Source organism: Sorex fumeus, unplaced genomic scaffold (assembly GCF_029834395.1).
Source record: "Sorex fumeus unplaced genomic scaffold, SorFum_2.1 ptg000072l, whole genome shotgun sequence".
Taxonomy (NCBI): Eukaryota; Metazoa; Chordata; class Mammalia; order Eulipotyphla; family Soricidae; genus Sorex; species Sorex fumeus.
The window spans coordinates 24,067,617-24,081,541 of record NW_026606129.1 but is presented as its reverse complement, the minus strand read 5'-3'; the positions used below and the strand labels follow the sequence as shown (position 1 = coordinate 24,081,541).

Genomic DNA, 13,925 nt, shown 5'->3' with positions numbered 1-13,925 from the left:
TACCCGGAGTCTCAGATTCTTCCATTAGGAACAAATACCCACCGTCTATATCTCAGATTGTTAGTACTTAAGAAAGATGACATAAGTGAAAATATCTCGTAACTGCAAAAATTCTGTGCACATGAAAGGGTGTTATTACTTTATAAAGACTGTCTTTTAGTGCCTCAAATCTCTTTTTAAACTCCATTCTCAGTGCTTGTATCTTTGAACTCGACAAGACCAAAAATGCTTACATTAAACTACAGTGCCCCCTAGCCCAAGCCGGCAGTCAGGCAGCATGAATAAGCGCGGTCACAGATGGGTTTTTTGCCGGAGGAAAGGGCCATTAATTGTACTTTTGGACCATTTCCATCCATCCAAACGGAGAAACACTACCCTATTTTCTCTAGTGTTTTCCTACAACATTCTTGATTTTAATTTTTAAAAGGAGCTTAAATAACTCAGTCTTCTTCAAAACTTGCTTTAATGTACTAAGATGCATTTTTATGAGAATATTGTCAGATTTATCACATCATTGTAATAGTTTAATTTACATTTGGTAAATCTATTCACATTATGAAGACATTTTAAATTGATTGTGAAAAGGTATATTGGGTATAGTGCTCTTCTCATAAAGTGTCAGCCCTCTAATTCCAATATGTATTAAATCATTTTGTAAGGTAAAGACCATTGAATATTTTAATATCAAATTATAGAAATATTTGCAAGCATGGCTTATAAAAACTCATCAACACAGCGTACCAATAGCTTCCTTTCATAGGCTACATTAAATCACACATTTTTGCGTGATACTTTATGTTTCAGTTTAAATGGTCCTGTAGGTAAGTTGTCTAATGTGATGAGTCCTTAGAAAACTGACACCGTGGGTTTATGGGTTAATTTTCCACGCTGAGAATTTAAGTATTAATCAACAGTGCTTTCAGGGATTTCTTTCTAATATCTTTTCCCATGTAAGATAAGGACTGCAATTCATTAGACCATTGGAGGAGCCAGAGGCTTTACTAAGCTTTGCCTTTCTTGAATGTTCATCAGAGAGAGAGAGAGAGAGAGAGAGAGAGAGAGAGAGAGAGAGAGACTATATTATACTGAATCTTGATTATGAAAGTAAGTCTTAGGTGCCTTGAAAGCCAAATTTTTAGAAGTTAAGATCAGTCCAACCTCAATAGAAACTACCACCTAGAAGAGGCAGCAAATGTGATCCTTTAGAACTGGGATGTGACTTTTGTCACCAGCAATTGTTTGGGTTCCCCTTTACATGGGTTGGGGAGATATTACAGGTGTGAATGCACTTACTTTGCATATCATCACCAGCAAATCATCCTCTGCTCCCCGCCAGGAGTGAGCCCCTGAACATAGCCCGGTGCTCTGCAAATACTCAAGACACAAAAATAACTTCATGAACTACTTACCGCCTTTCTGGGATCCGATCATCTCTGAGTGAAAACCTCTTTAGCCCTCGCATAGGTCCCCAGAGTCTGTTTCTTTAGTTTTGCTAGCTATAAACATCACAAAGAGCAACAACAACAACAACAACAGCCACAAACCCACCAGCCCAGGGCAAGGAGATTGCAGGCGCGCTAGTGGTAGGTGGCGGTGGTTGTTTGAACTTGGGAGCTAGAATTCGGTGAGAAAGATGCCGCTCGCGGGAGGGGCGAGGGACAAGTGCATCTCATTACACCTCCAGGCCAGGACTCGCCTGGAGTGCTCCCCTGGCGCCCTCGGGCACCTGCCCCCGCCCCGAGCTCGGGTGCAGCGGGAGACCCCGCTCTCTTTAAGAGAACCCCCGCGCCCCTCTCTCCGCCCCCTCCCAGGTCTCTGGGCTCGTCGAAGCTTCCCGAGAGCCATGGTTGGTCCAGGCAGGCAGCCGGAGCACCTCCCGGAGCCGCCGCGAACCGGGGGTGGGGTGGGGTGAGGTGGGGGGGGTCTGTTTGTAGTACTCGCAGTCCTGATGTCACAGGCGCGGCAAGGACATCGCAAGGAGGAGTCGGATTACAGTAAGGATGGGCCGTGCCGCGGGCGGCCCGAGCGCACGCTCCAGCCGCCGGGAATCTTAGCCCGGGAAAGGCAGCCTGCGAGGCGCTCGCCACCGCTGGGGACCTCGCCGCCGACTGTAGCATGAAACGGCTCTGCTCTGCGTGTCAGCCGGGGGTGAGAGCTGATGCTGAAGACGCCGCGGTGGGGTTCCAGCTGTCTGATTAATGAGAAACATAATGTATTTTGGTGAGTGCTCAGCCCCGATGATGTGCTTTCTGGGCGGCGGGGGATTAAGGGCGGGCGAGGGGAGGGGGTACCCAGTTCTTGGGTGAATGCAGAGAAGCCTTTCCCCACCTCTCTAAGCGGCGGGGAGATGTTCCATTAAAGCTACCTCCAGTTGGCAACTGGGGAGCAAGCTGGTTCAGCCTCCAGAGATTCCTTTGTGCTCCAGTTGGGGCCGTTTCATTACGGGTGGCTGAGTTTAAGTTGGGAAAGCAAAGGAGGGATGGGGGAGCATAAACTTTGCCGTGATTTGTCTGCATGAAGTTGGCTATTTTAGCTGGGTGATGAAGGAGAAACGGTTTGGCTTGGGAAGTCACGAGCTAACTTAATGGAATGTAAAGCAAAGTTCCTATATGATCGATGCTGGGAAAGCTTAGTCAATATCCGTGTTTCATTAAGCATTGGGTGGGGGGTTGCCTAGTTCTGAGACAGAAAGGGGGAAAAAAATTCCTCGGTGTGTGCCTTAGTGGAACCTCTGAGAATACTCCATACCACAGCAGTTCTCTGCCTAGAAGCTTCGCACACAATGTATATCCTTCTAAACCTTTAGAGGTCTCAGAGCTGTTAAATATTTGTGCAGTTTAGTTGTGTGCCACAGTGGAAACCTCCCTTAGGTTTTCAGCTGAGCTGCGTGTATTTCCAGAAAACATGTTGCGGCTTAGATCTGGGCTATCAGTGGAGCCCTATACACGAGCTGGGAGCTGTACATTTGCATTGTAACGCTGCAACTTAACCGCTGGCAGAGGAGGCTGAACCCCTTCACTAAATAAACAGCAGCCAAGGATTAGGGCTGAATATTCTCTCCTCGCTGAAGTTATGCTCTCCTTCTGTAACTTCCATCCTGCAGCATCATCTAAGGGCATCCATCTGATTTTAAAAGGTTTGTGGGAGCAACTGGAGAGGGGAAAGGGGAGGAGTGCAGGATGCAAATGCTTTGGGTGATTGCTTGGTTTGCCTGAAGTAGGGGGAATCCACAGTCATTTTTTCACATTAAAGAGGTGTTTCGATAAGCTTGAGCTTGGACTGTGTTAGTTTCTTGGGCATTCCTTTCTCTGTGTGGCTTTGTTTTCTTGAACCTTTGAAACATTTGTGGAAGTATGGAAGAGCCTGGAGTTGCAAATGCTGAAAGCCTTTGAACGCCTTTAGTTGTCTTGACAGCAGTTTTGATTTCCCTGTAATTTATGTCATATTAGAAAAGAAACCTTAAAATAACTAAAACTGATTTGGAAGAAGCGATTCTCATTTCATATCCAAATTTAAGCAGAACCGAGTAAAATATCATCTCTTTCCTGGGGACAGAGACAGCGATGGCAAGCTTATTTATGGACAGGTAAAATAATTGAAATATTTATCATGAATATAGTTTTGATAAATGGTTTGGTTGTGAAGAGAAAATGTTTTTGGTACGAGTAAAATTTTGTTATCTATTAATGATATTTGAGGAATGGGAAGCAGAGAGTTTTGAGTTTTTGGCAACATTTTTTTATTTTTACATGACTATGGTGAGAAAGTAGAGCTAACCTGAGTGTAATACAGTCTAAAAGTACAGGTCAGAGACTGTCCATGCTGAGCTGGATTATTGTGTGGCTGCTGGAGAAATGTCCCCTGGCCTAGTTTGTATTATTAACTGTATGCTAGTCCAGCAGTCTTATAAAGCAGAGTGATTCATGGAGCAATTAGTTTCACTGTGTAGTGCAAGTTTTTAATAGTACAAATTGAAATGTGACTTCCTCCTTCTGATGGAACTATACTTGTTCAAAGGCAAGGCTAAAGTTGGCCTCTGTGTCAGGAGCATGGCACAGTCTTACCATAATTCCAGAATGAGATATGGTTTGCTATTCCAGAAAGAAATCATGTGTATTAGGAATACCACTACTTTGAACTTATGCTTTGCAACCCCTTGTTCAAGCCCACCTTTCTGCAATAAAATGTGCAGTATAGGAGCGAGGACTGGAAGAATTGAGCAGTACAACCCTGGCATGTTAGGTGCCTAACATTCTGTTGGCAGGCCCCAATGCCTATGGATGTATGGTACGCTATGTATTTATGTGATATATTTATGCATCTATATGTTTATGTGGGTTATCAAAATTTTAGCTATTTCAGGTGATTTTTCAAAAGCAATGCTTCCACTTTGCAGTTTGGTTGCCCACTACTACTTTCTGCGTTTTTGAACAGTAGATGATTTATCAAGTCAGGGAGAACAGGGACAAAGGGAAAGAGGGGCTGAATTCTTGAGCTTCCCTGGTGATTTGTGAGAATGGAGTAGAGGTGTCAGGAGTCTTTTACTTGCATTCCCAGCAGGGAGTGTGGAAGAGCATAGTGGTGTTCTAGCACTGAGGGAATGAATATGCAAGCAGGATATTTGCTTTCCTTATAAATAATCTAATTTGTCAGTGTTGCACACCCCCTCTTCAAATATAGCAGAAGAGTGATCGCCTGAAGAGATTGTCTCAGCTCTCTCTGCCTTTCTGTGTACCTCCTCCCCATAGGGACTGGACAATTAGACACTGTCCTTGCCCAGCTGGAGTCAGTTGTATATGTGCAAGTTGGTGGACTCTCTAATATTTCCAGTCCTCAAGAATAGCTCATGTTTTGAGCGTGCTGTCTCAGACTTCCAAGACTAATGGACCCTTTTAATGACTTAAGCCTCACTCTTATCTCCTATTGAAATTTCAGTGCCGTGTTTTCAATAATTGTTCATTTGCACTTTCTGCACAGTGATTTAAGAGTTTGCTGTTCAGTCACCGTGGATACTTTTGTCACTTATTCTATCGATCTTGTATTCATTACTTAGAGTTAAAAATAAGGTTCATGCAGAAGAAAGGAAGCAGGAAAATCCCAGTCAGCAACCGGAGCAGGATTTATTGTAAAAAAAATTAAAAAGGGAAAAATTATAAAGACTTATAAAGTGGCCCTCCCCACCCCCATAAATATTTTACATTGTTAAAAATTACACGTGTCAAGGATGAATAGTCATTAATAATTTATCCAGAAATAATAGCAAGGCAGCTGGGGAGACTTCTCCCAAGATGAAGGAAGGAGAGGCCTGTGGGTGGTTGTCAGTAGAACAGATCTTAGCTCCTGGGTTACAGTTCGGGTGAAAAGCTTGTGCTGGTTTGAAGGTTCTCTGATTGAGTGCATCCCCGGCTTTTTCAAAGTCTGGCAGAAGGTTGTACCCGTGTACCGTCTTCAGCTCTAAATGCTGTATGTCTGATTCATCTCCCTCTTTCCATCTGTTCCAACACATTTCTCCACTGCGGGAGTGATGAGTCGTTGCCAGTGGTCATGTCAACCTCACAATTTGTCCATGGCTGGCCAGAGAGGTGCTGTGTCACAACCCTTTGCCATCTGGACAGAAAATAGGAGGCTGATATCACTGAGGAAATTCAGTGTGGCTGAAACTCAGGATGTTTTCTATCTCTAGTCAACCAGACAGAGACAAAAGTGAGTGTCCAGCTAGGAGGGACTGGGCAAGCTCTGTGAGAACAATCCTGAACCAAGGAATGGCACAAGTAGGCAAGTGAGCAATACTGAGAGACAAATATGAGCATACATTCTAAATGTTGCTACTAATGGTATAGTAATTCAACCCGGAGAAAAGGGCGAGCAAAATTTGGAAGTGTAAATGAGCTGTTCAAGTTCAGCTGGTGTTAATTGTGGATCAGCTGCTTTTCTCTGATGCCTGAGAAAAACTCAGAAAAATAGTTATTCATAATAAAAAATATATGACTGAGAAAGATTATAATACAACCGTTAGGGGAAAAATCTAGTAGGAAAATTCTAAATCAGAAATTTATCTTTCTTCTGATAATAGGCATGTTTGTACACTCTCTTAGGAAGGACCTTCATTTCCCTTGGGATATTTAGAACATTTTTCAAGTTAGCATTTATACTTTTGATTGTGGCTGGCCATCAAGCTTCACCTGTAAAGTATTAAGTTAGAAAAAGTGTTAGCTGACAAAGTCCTATTTAAGGAAGTGGTCAGAAAACAGTAGGGAACAGAGAAAAACATTTTGTCTTTCTTGTGTTTTCAGTAGAAACATTTAATTCCTTATACTTAGTTTGTGCAGAGTGATCTGTTATGGGGAATTAGGTTTAGTAGAGTTTCTCTAAATATTCTGAAGGTGTATCTATCTTTTTCAGGCAGATAGGGAGAGAGTAATGCAGGAAGGACTATATTCATCCCAGATCCTCCCTTTTCAAGCTTGGAGTCATTGCCATTGTGTTTTGTAACAATTGGATGAAATGTATGCAATAATTTACTATATAACATGGATAGAGCTCATGATGTGTGGAACTGTTGGATAAGATCCTAGGCAGAAACCTACAATTTAAGAGAACATCAAATACAAAATGGATTTTTCCCTAAAGACAGTTCTGCTATAAATTCATGTTCTGATTTTAAAGAAGCAAATTCCAAGTTTGATCAATTTGCTGAGAGTACGGATTCTTTAGAGCACCCTTACATTTCAGGCTAAATTTTTAAAGGACCTTCTTAGTTGCTATAATTATATGGAAATGAGAATGATTATTTAAAGAATAAGTTCCAAAATTCATGAGATAATGAGGACTTGCAAAGTTACCCTTTTGTGGGTGGTTTAATTGTTCAAAAAAACAAATGAAAAAATTAAGTTAGTGCTTTCTAACTTCCATTTCAGAAGATTTGGTTACAGCTGCTTTTGACAAATCACTCTTGATAAGATGCATTTTGTGTGTGTGTGTGTGTGTGTGTGTGTGTAACACTACTGTCAAATAATCCCTTATTCTATATACACCCAAACACAAATTCTCATTTACATATTTTATATACTTCTAAATATCTTTGAATCATTTGAAAGGCTTAACATTGGATATTGATTTAATCAGATGGATGTTATTATTTATTTACTTTTTTAAAGCACAGCTGGCATTCAAGTTGACAAATCATTATATAAGTTAGAGGTTTTAAAAGTCAAGTCATAAGAATGAATTTTAAAGCTTTTTCTGCTTAAGAGTGATGCTTGTATAAGCAGAAACATATTTCTACTCTGACCTTGAGAAAACGGTGTTTTCATTTGTATCACACTATGAAAAACATGTCAAAAAACGACAGAGGTCATAGTCTCTGCCCTCTCTTTCCCTCTGTCTCTCTTTAAAGAAGCCATTACATATCATTTCCAACAAAGATTAGTTTTGCAACAGAATTTCACACATGATTGGTGGCATTCAGAGAAAATACGGCATGAGAGGTGGCTAGAAATATCCAAGCTTAAAGTGGTTGAGATCTTGCTTGAACCAAATTGCTAGGGTTGAAAATAGGAAGACACTTTGCTCTGTGGCAGTGTTAAAATTATTGTAAAGCAGCTGGAATTCTGCCTTCAGAGAATGTGAACTCTGTTGGAGCACTGGACAGGATACACTGAAAACTCCTCTTCTCTTCTCTTCTCTTCTCTTCTCTTCTCTTCTCTTCTCTTCTCTTCTCTTCTCTGCTCTGCTCTGCTCTGCTCTTCTCCTTATTTTCTCTTCTTTATTTTCCTCTTTAAAAAAATTAATTTGCAGTATCTAATTTCTCTAAGTAGGGAGGGGAGAAAAAAGTAATTTGGCCAAGGTCAGATTGAAATGGGCAGCAGTGATAGGAGTAACATTAACTAAGAACTGTGCATCCCATAGCATGGTATATCTGGGGGGAGATATATGTGTTGGTAAGGGTGAGTTGATTGACTGAGGATTCATTTACTAATTGTAGGGTATATCATCTGTATACTCACGGCCTTGCTTTGTGGTGCCAGATACATGGGAACTTACAAATATGTTCTTGATGGGAAAAAATTAATGTAATAAGAGAGGAATTATCTTCCTTAAAAATTTATTATAAAACTGATGTTCTCTGTGAAAGAAGGCATATGCGTGTAGACAAGGAAACAATGTTCTTTGCTCCTAAGCGTTAACTGAATGTATTTTCATCTGTAGAAGTGAGAACTTTAGCAATTAGCTCTTAAAAGATGAATATTGTATTTTTCTGTTCAATTATTTTAAAAAATTATTTCTGTGCAGAACTCTGCCATATTCTACAAAGAAAGAAGAGGGATAAATGTATTGAATATTAAGATTATATTTAAAAAATGCTAGGCAACCTAAATTCAACATATAAGTACAATTATATAAGAATCAGTCTTATAAGTGTTTTGCATCAGTTTACTTAGTCTCAAATTCAGTTCCCAGCCTTACTTGGTGTAGGTGAATTGGCCCCTAATATTGGCACTCTTTTGTCAAGAGACTGTGATTTGATCACTGTATCACTATATCACTGTCATCTCATTGTTCATCGATTTACTTGAGTGGGCGCCAGTAACATCTCCATTCGCCCCAGCCCTGAGATTTTAGCAGTCTCTCCTTTCTCCTCTTTGCCAACACTGCCATATTGGAAGCTCTTTCAGGGTCAGGGGAATAATATCTGTTATTGTTACTGTTTTTGGCATATCAAATTTGCCACGGGTCGCTTTCCAGGCTTTGCTGTGTGGAGTGTGATTCGATAAGGCAGCAAAAAACCCCTCTGGATAAGTATTCTAAAAGTGGTTGAAAGGCCAACAATTTCTAAGACTTAAATTTTGTGAAATCTGAAGAAAATGGATATAATTTTGACTACTATTTGCAAAGTTTTTGTAACTTTGTTTACCCTTATCTTTTTGCATATTTCTGTTGTTTGCTGATGAGGGTATGTACTCATGGAAAGTTGGTCTGAGGATAGAAGTGAAATAATGAATGTAAATATAACATATTAAATATTATCTCTTACACGTGTAGCAATTTATATTTTTCAAAACGCACCCACAGTATGCCATATTTTTAACCTCAGAATGACCCATTCCAGGAGGTAGAGAAAAATATAATTATTCCTATTTTTAGATGAGAATCTGAGCATCAGATGACTAAAACACCTTTCTCAAGGTCACAGAGAAGAAAAATATAAAGGCCAAGACTCCATTTCAGTATTTCTGAGGTTTACTCAGTGCTTTCTCTTGTGCAGAAACTAGAAAGTAATTTTATGGATAGATAATTTATAAAAGTAAAGCTAGAAAAGAAATTCTAGCTATAACTATGTGATTAAGATATTTTTGAGATTTAACTTATGGAATCATAATTGACGGCACAGGTTTGGATGTAATTCATACTTTTATTTATTCTATTTAGTTTTTTTTTAAATTTAGAATATTATAATAATAAGACAAAAATAGAAGGCATGAAATATTGGATATAGGCAGGACCCTTTTTTTTATCTTATTTTTTTTATTATGTTTTTGCTTTTTGGGTCACACCTGGTGATGCACAGGGGTTACTCCTGGCCTTACACTCCAGAATTACTTCTGGCAGTGCTTGGGGAACCAAATGGGATGCTGGGAATTGGACCCAGGTTGGTCGTGTGCAAGGCAAACACCCTATGTGCTGTGCTATCACTCTAGCCCTCAATAACTTATTAAGGGGAGAAATAATAACCTCTGTTAGACTCTTAGGTATTCTATTTACTGATTCTCTATCCTTATGAAAGTCAAGTGATTTTTTTGGATGACAGGGTGGTGTGCACATCTGGCAGTGCTGAGGGCTTATTCCTGACTCAAAGATCACTCCTGGCAAGACTCTAGGGGCTATATGGGGGCCAAAGATTGAACCAGGATCAGTGACATGAAAGACAAGCACACTACCTACTGTATTATTTCTTCAGTCCCAACTGAGATCGTTGATACCTATTTAAAAACAGAGAGAGAATAATAATATGTCCCATATTTTATTTTGAGGATTGTAACAAACAGGGTTAAAAAGTGCCCAGCACCAAGAAAGACATGGTGAGACATCAATGAAATTTCTTTCTACTATCTTTGTATATTCAATCCAAATCACAAATGTGTAAAAATTGCAATGTTGGGGCTGCAGAACCAATAAAGAAGGTAAGGCACATGTCTTGTATTTGACCACACACAGTTTGTTCTTAGGTTCTGAATATGCTTTCCCAAATACTATCAGTAGAGATTCTTGCAATAGCACAGTGGATAGGGCATTTGCCTTGCACGCAACCAGGTTGGCTGACATGGGTTTGATTCCTCCACCCCTCTCGGAGAGCCTGGCAAGCTATGGAGAGAGTATCTCGCCCACATGGCAAAGCCTGGCAAGCTACCCATGATGTATTTGATATGCCAAACAGAGTAACAAGTCTCACAAAGGAGATGTTACTGGGCCCACTGGAGCAAATCAATGAACAATGGGAGGACAGTACTACAGTGACAGGGATTCTTGAATAGAATGTTTGGAATAAGCCTTGAGCAGAAGTGGCTGTGTCCTCGCCCCCTCAAAAACATGGAAGGTGATTACAGTTCTCAGAATTGAACCAAAAAATAAGAGCTAGGCTAATTCACAACTAAGGACTTGATACCAAACACTTTTTATTACAGATGATGGAAGGAATCAGAAGCCAATGAAATATTGTTAGGCCATGCAGAGATTATCAATAGCAAGAAACTGATAGTTGTAGGATGGAGAAAAAGCTATAGAGTACCAGAATATCTAACTAAGCTGGTAGAAACTGGTAGGAGCTGGAATTGTGGAAGTCTAAGACGTTGAAGGATGGAAGGATTTGGTATTCCATATTGCAAAAGACAGATATATCCTGGTTTCTTCCCTCCATCCAACAGCTCTTTCTCTCTGCCTCAGCAGTAGAGCTGAGGTAAAGAACAAAGGCAACTTGAACAAGACATACTCTAGGTAGGAGTGTCTATACCTTGTCAGTATAGTGGACATCTGAATAACAGATCTCAGGCTATTGGTCTGGGGACATGCAGGGATGTCTCAGATTGCTGCAAATTTGACTTTAAATGAGAGTATCTCTGCAAAACAATATCAATCATCAGCGAGGTTAGCTTGGGGGAAAAACAAGAGGGGAAGTAGGACAAGTTAAAGTTTTTGCTAATTCCTTTATCAGGCCTTCCAGTTCAAGTACTTCCTGCTCTGTCACTTTCTACTTGGCATTGGCTAAATGATTGACTCTCATTCCTATCCACAGTGGGATAAGGAAGCTCAAATTGAGAGACTGAAGGGGCTGCAGAATGCAAGCTTCATAATCTTTAAAAGACCCTATATGAATTGGCTTTGGGATTTGAATGTGACAAAAAGTTAATTATAAAGATAAAGTTGGGAAGTTTGAAACAACTTTGAAGTATAGTGATTCATCTAAACATTCCAGCAGAGATTTTGGGAGTAGAGAGAAAGCAAGCATTTAGTTGCTTTCTCAAACAATTCCTACTATTGTGGGCTCATTTGGGTCTCCCAGGCCAGTTCTGATTTGTTCTATTTTTTTTACACTATCACAAAGGAAATTCAGAAGCAGAGGTAGGGGAGAGAAAGTGAGTTGTCAGGAATCCCTGCATCAAACTTTTCTCCCCATGTCCCTTCCTTTTCAAGACTAATGGGAATGGACTTATTAAAAGCTGAGGGAGTTTATTAATAGTTGCTTAGGAAGTGAAGAAGGATTTGGTATTGATTTTTATCTATTCTTCCATGCGTTACTGGATTTTAAAAGACTGATTCTTTGGCTGAATGGTCCTGCCATTTAAGAAAAAAAAAATGGCTAGAGAGCACATGGGCTGAACTCATGCTTTGCATACAGAAGTCCTGGGTTTGATTGCAGTACCCCATGTTTCTCTGAGCACTACTGGGTGTGGTCCCCAAACACACAAAAACTAAGACAAATCATCACATTCTTTCTGTATGGAATTAATAGATGATCTCTCAGCCTGCTCTTAAAGGCCTTCAACATTTTCTAACTTATATTGTCTTTGTTTTGAGGTAATATCATTCTAACTACCTAGGAGCATCTTGATGTGACCAATATGGGATGCACAGGATTACAACTACAACCCTTTATTAACTTCTCTAGGGAAGGTGGGCTCTAGGAGGGCTATAGAAAGTCTTAAGATTCATGTTCTGTCAGTTGAAAGTTGTACTAATAGGAAAATGACATTTAAAAATCCCTTTAAAAAACAAAAAAAGCTTTTTGTTTTTAATCTTTTAGTAAATTTCAACCTTTTAGTAAATTACTTCATTTTTTCCACTAGTATCTATAACCCCCATTATTTTGAAAAAAAAATAGTAAGTCTAAACATTGTATAGAAAAGAAAAGCCCTCAACATGGGCATTCTGGAGCTATATATTTTCTCAGACAATTCCTTTACTTGTGTTTGTTTTCTAGTGAATCCTTTACATGGAGAAACCAGAGAAATCACCAACCTCAGTTTCTAACCTTAATCTTTCATTTTGACTCTACGTGATACTGAATAATCTATGTTATCTGCTCAGATTAGGATGGTCAAGCATCACATTTTACCTTTCTGTCAGAGGGTTTAACATAAATGGGACTTTCAGTCTGAAATGGAGAAATTTCATGATGATTGAGTAAATTGATCACCCTTGTTCTAGTAGGTTCATTTTGAATCTCTCCGGGTCTCAGTTTTCCAAGCTATGAATCAGAATTAAAAAATTATGCTTCCCAGAAAAATTATAAGGCTCACATTAGATAATGCTCATAAAGGATAAACAATACTGTTAGAACATTAATTTATACTACCAGTGACCAGTTCATAGACCTAACTCATGACACCCTTCTACTACTGAAGAGAAATATATCAAAAATCAAGTGTAAATGACTGAATAATCTTTATTACCCCATACCTGAACAAAGCTTTTAAATCATCTCCTGCCCCATGATAAAATGGTCAAGGCAGCCTGAAATTATCCTCGATTCCATAAACATTTTGCTTACCCTGAATTTCAAATGCTAGTATTATTTATTTGCTGTTTAGGAAAAAGAAAGATCTGCAGAAAGCATAGCTACCTTGGAATATTTGTCACTCCATGTTTCTTCAATTGTGTGTTTGTGTGTATTTATATTTTAAAAGTATAACAACTTTTGAGGGTAGCTTCAGCTATTGAGAATGCCATTCTTCTTCTGATCCATTATGGCATTAATAAACAGTTTCTTTAAAACCATGCAACTCAGGGCCAGAGCAATAATACAGCGGGTAGGGCATTTGCCTTGCATGCAGCCAACCTGGGTTAGATCCCTGGCATCCCATATGGTTCCCCATGCCCCGCCAGGAGTAATTCTTGAATGTAGAGCCAGGAGTAACCCCTGAGCATCTCTGTGTGTGACCCCAAAAGAAAAAAATACAACACAGACAATCGAATCATCTGCTCTTCAGTTTTCATTGAAAAAGCACCAATGGAGAAGAAAAGAGAAATCTGTTTAACTCACACATTTCTTAGCACAGAGCCTGATCCACAGATATCGGGTTCACAAATGTTTACTGAGTGCAGTGCCAACCCGTGCTCACCCCTATTTGATGCAAGTGGATTTCCACTGGTGACCTGAGGTTCCACTTCTTTATATTCACTTGGCTGGGGTTGAGTGGATGACGCTGTCTTTGCCAGTCTACAACTAGGAAGGTCAATTCACTTACCTCCTGTCAAAGCCATCCACTTAGCAGTGTGCTTAGTTGCACACATGTGACTGTTATATGTGAAGCAAAGTGCACTTCTGTTTTTCTGTTCTGACTAGTAAGTAGGGCTGTTTCAAGCACAAAATTATTCCAAAGTACAGGTTACCAGTCCTGAACTGCTGCCAACTAGCCTTTCAGACAAAG

General features: G+C 39.8%; 1 protein-coding gene across 1 annotated transcript in view; it reads left to right on the top strand.

The window, feature by feature from the left end:
• The first annotated feature begins 1,940 nt into the window (after positions 1 to 1,940).
• The window catches only part of ZNF385D (zinc finger protein 385D), a 369,440-nt gene continuing 357,455 nt past the window's right edge, over positions 1,941 to 13,925 (top strand). The window contains exon 1 of the mRNA XM_056129228.1: positions 1,941 to 2,220. Within this exon, the coding sequence (XP_055985203.1) occupies positions 2,199 to 2,220 (22 nt within the window). The 5' untranslated portion in view covers positions 1,941 to 2,198. The remainder of the gene's footprint in view (positions 2,221 to 13,925) is intronic.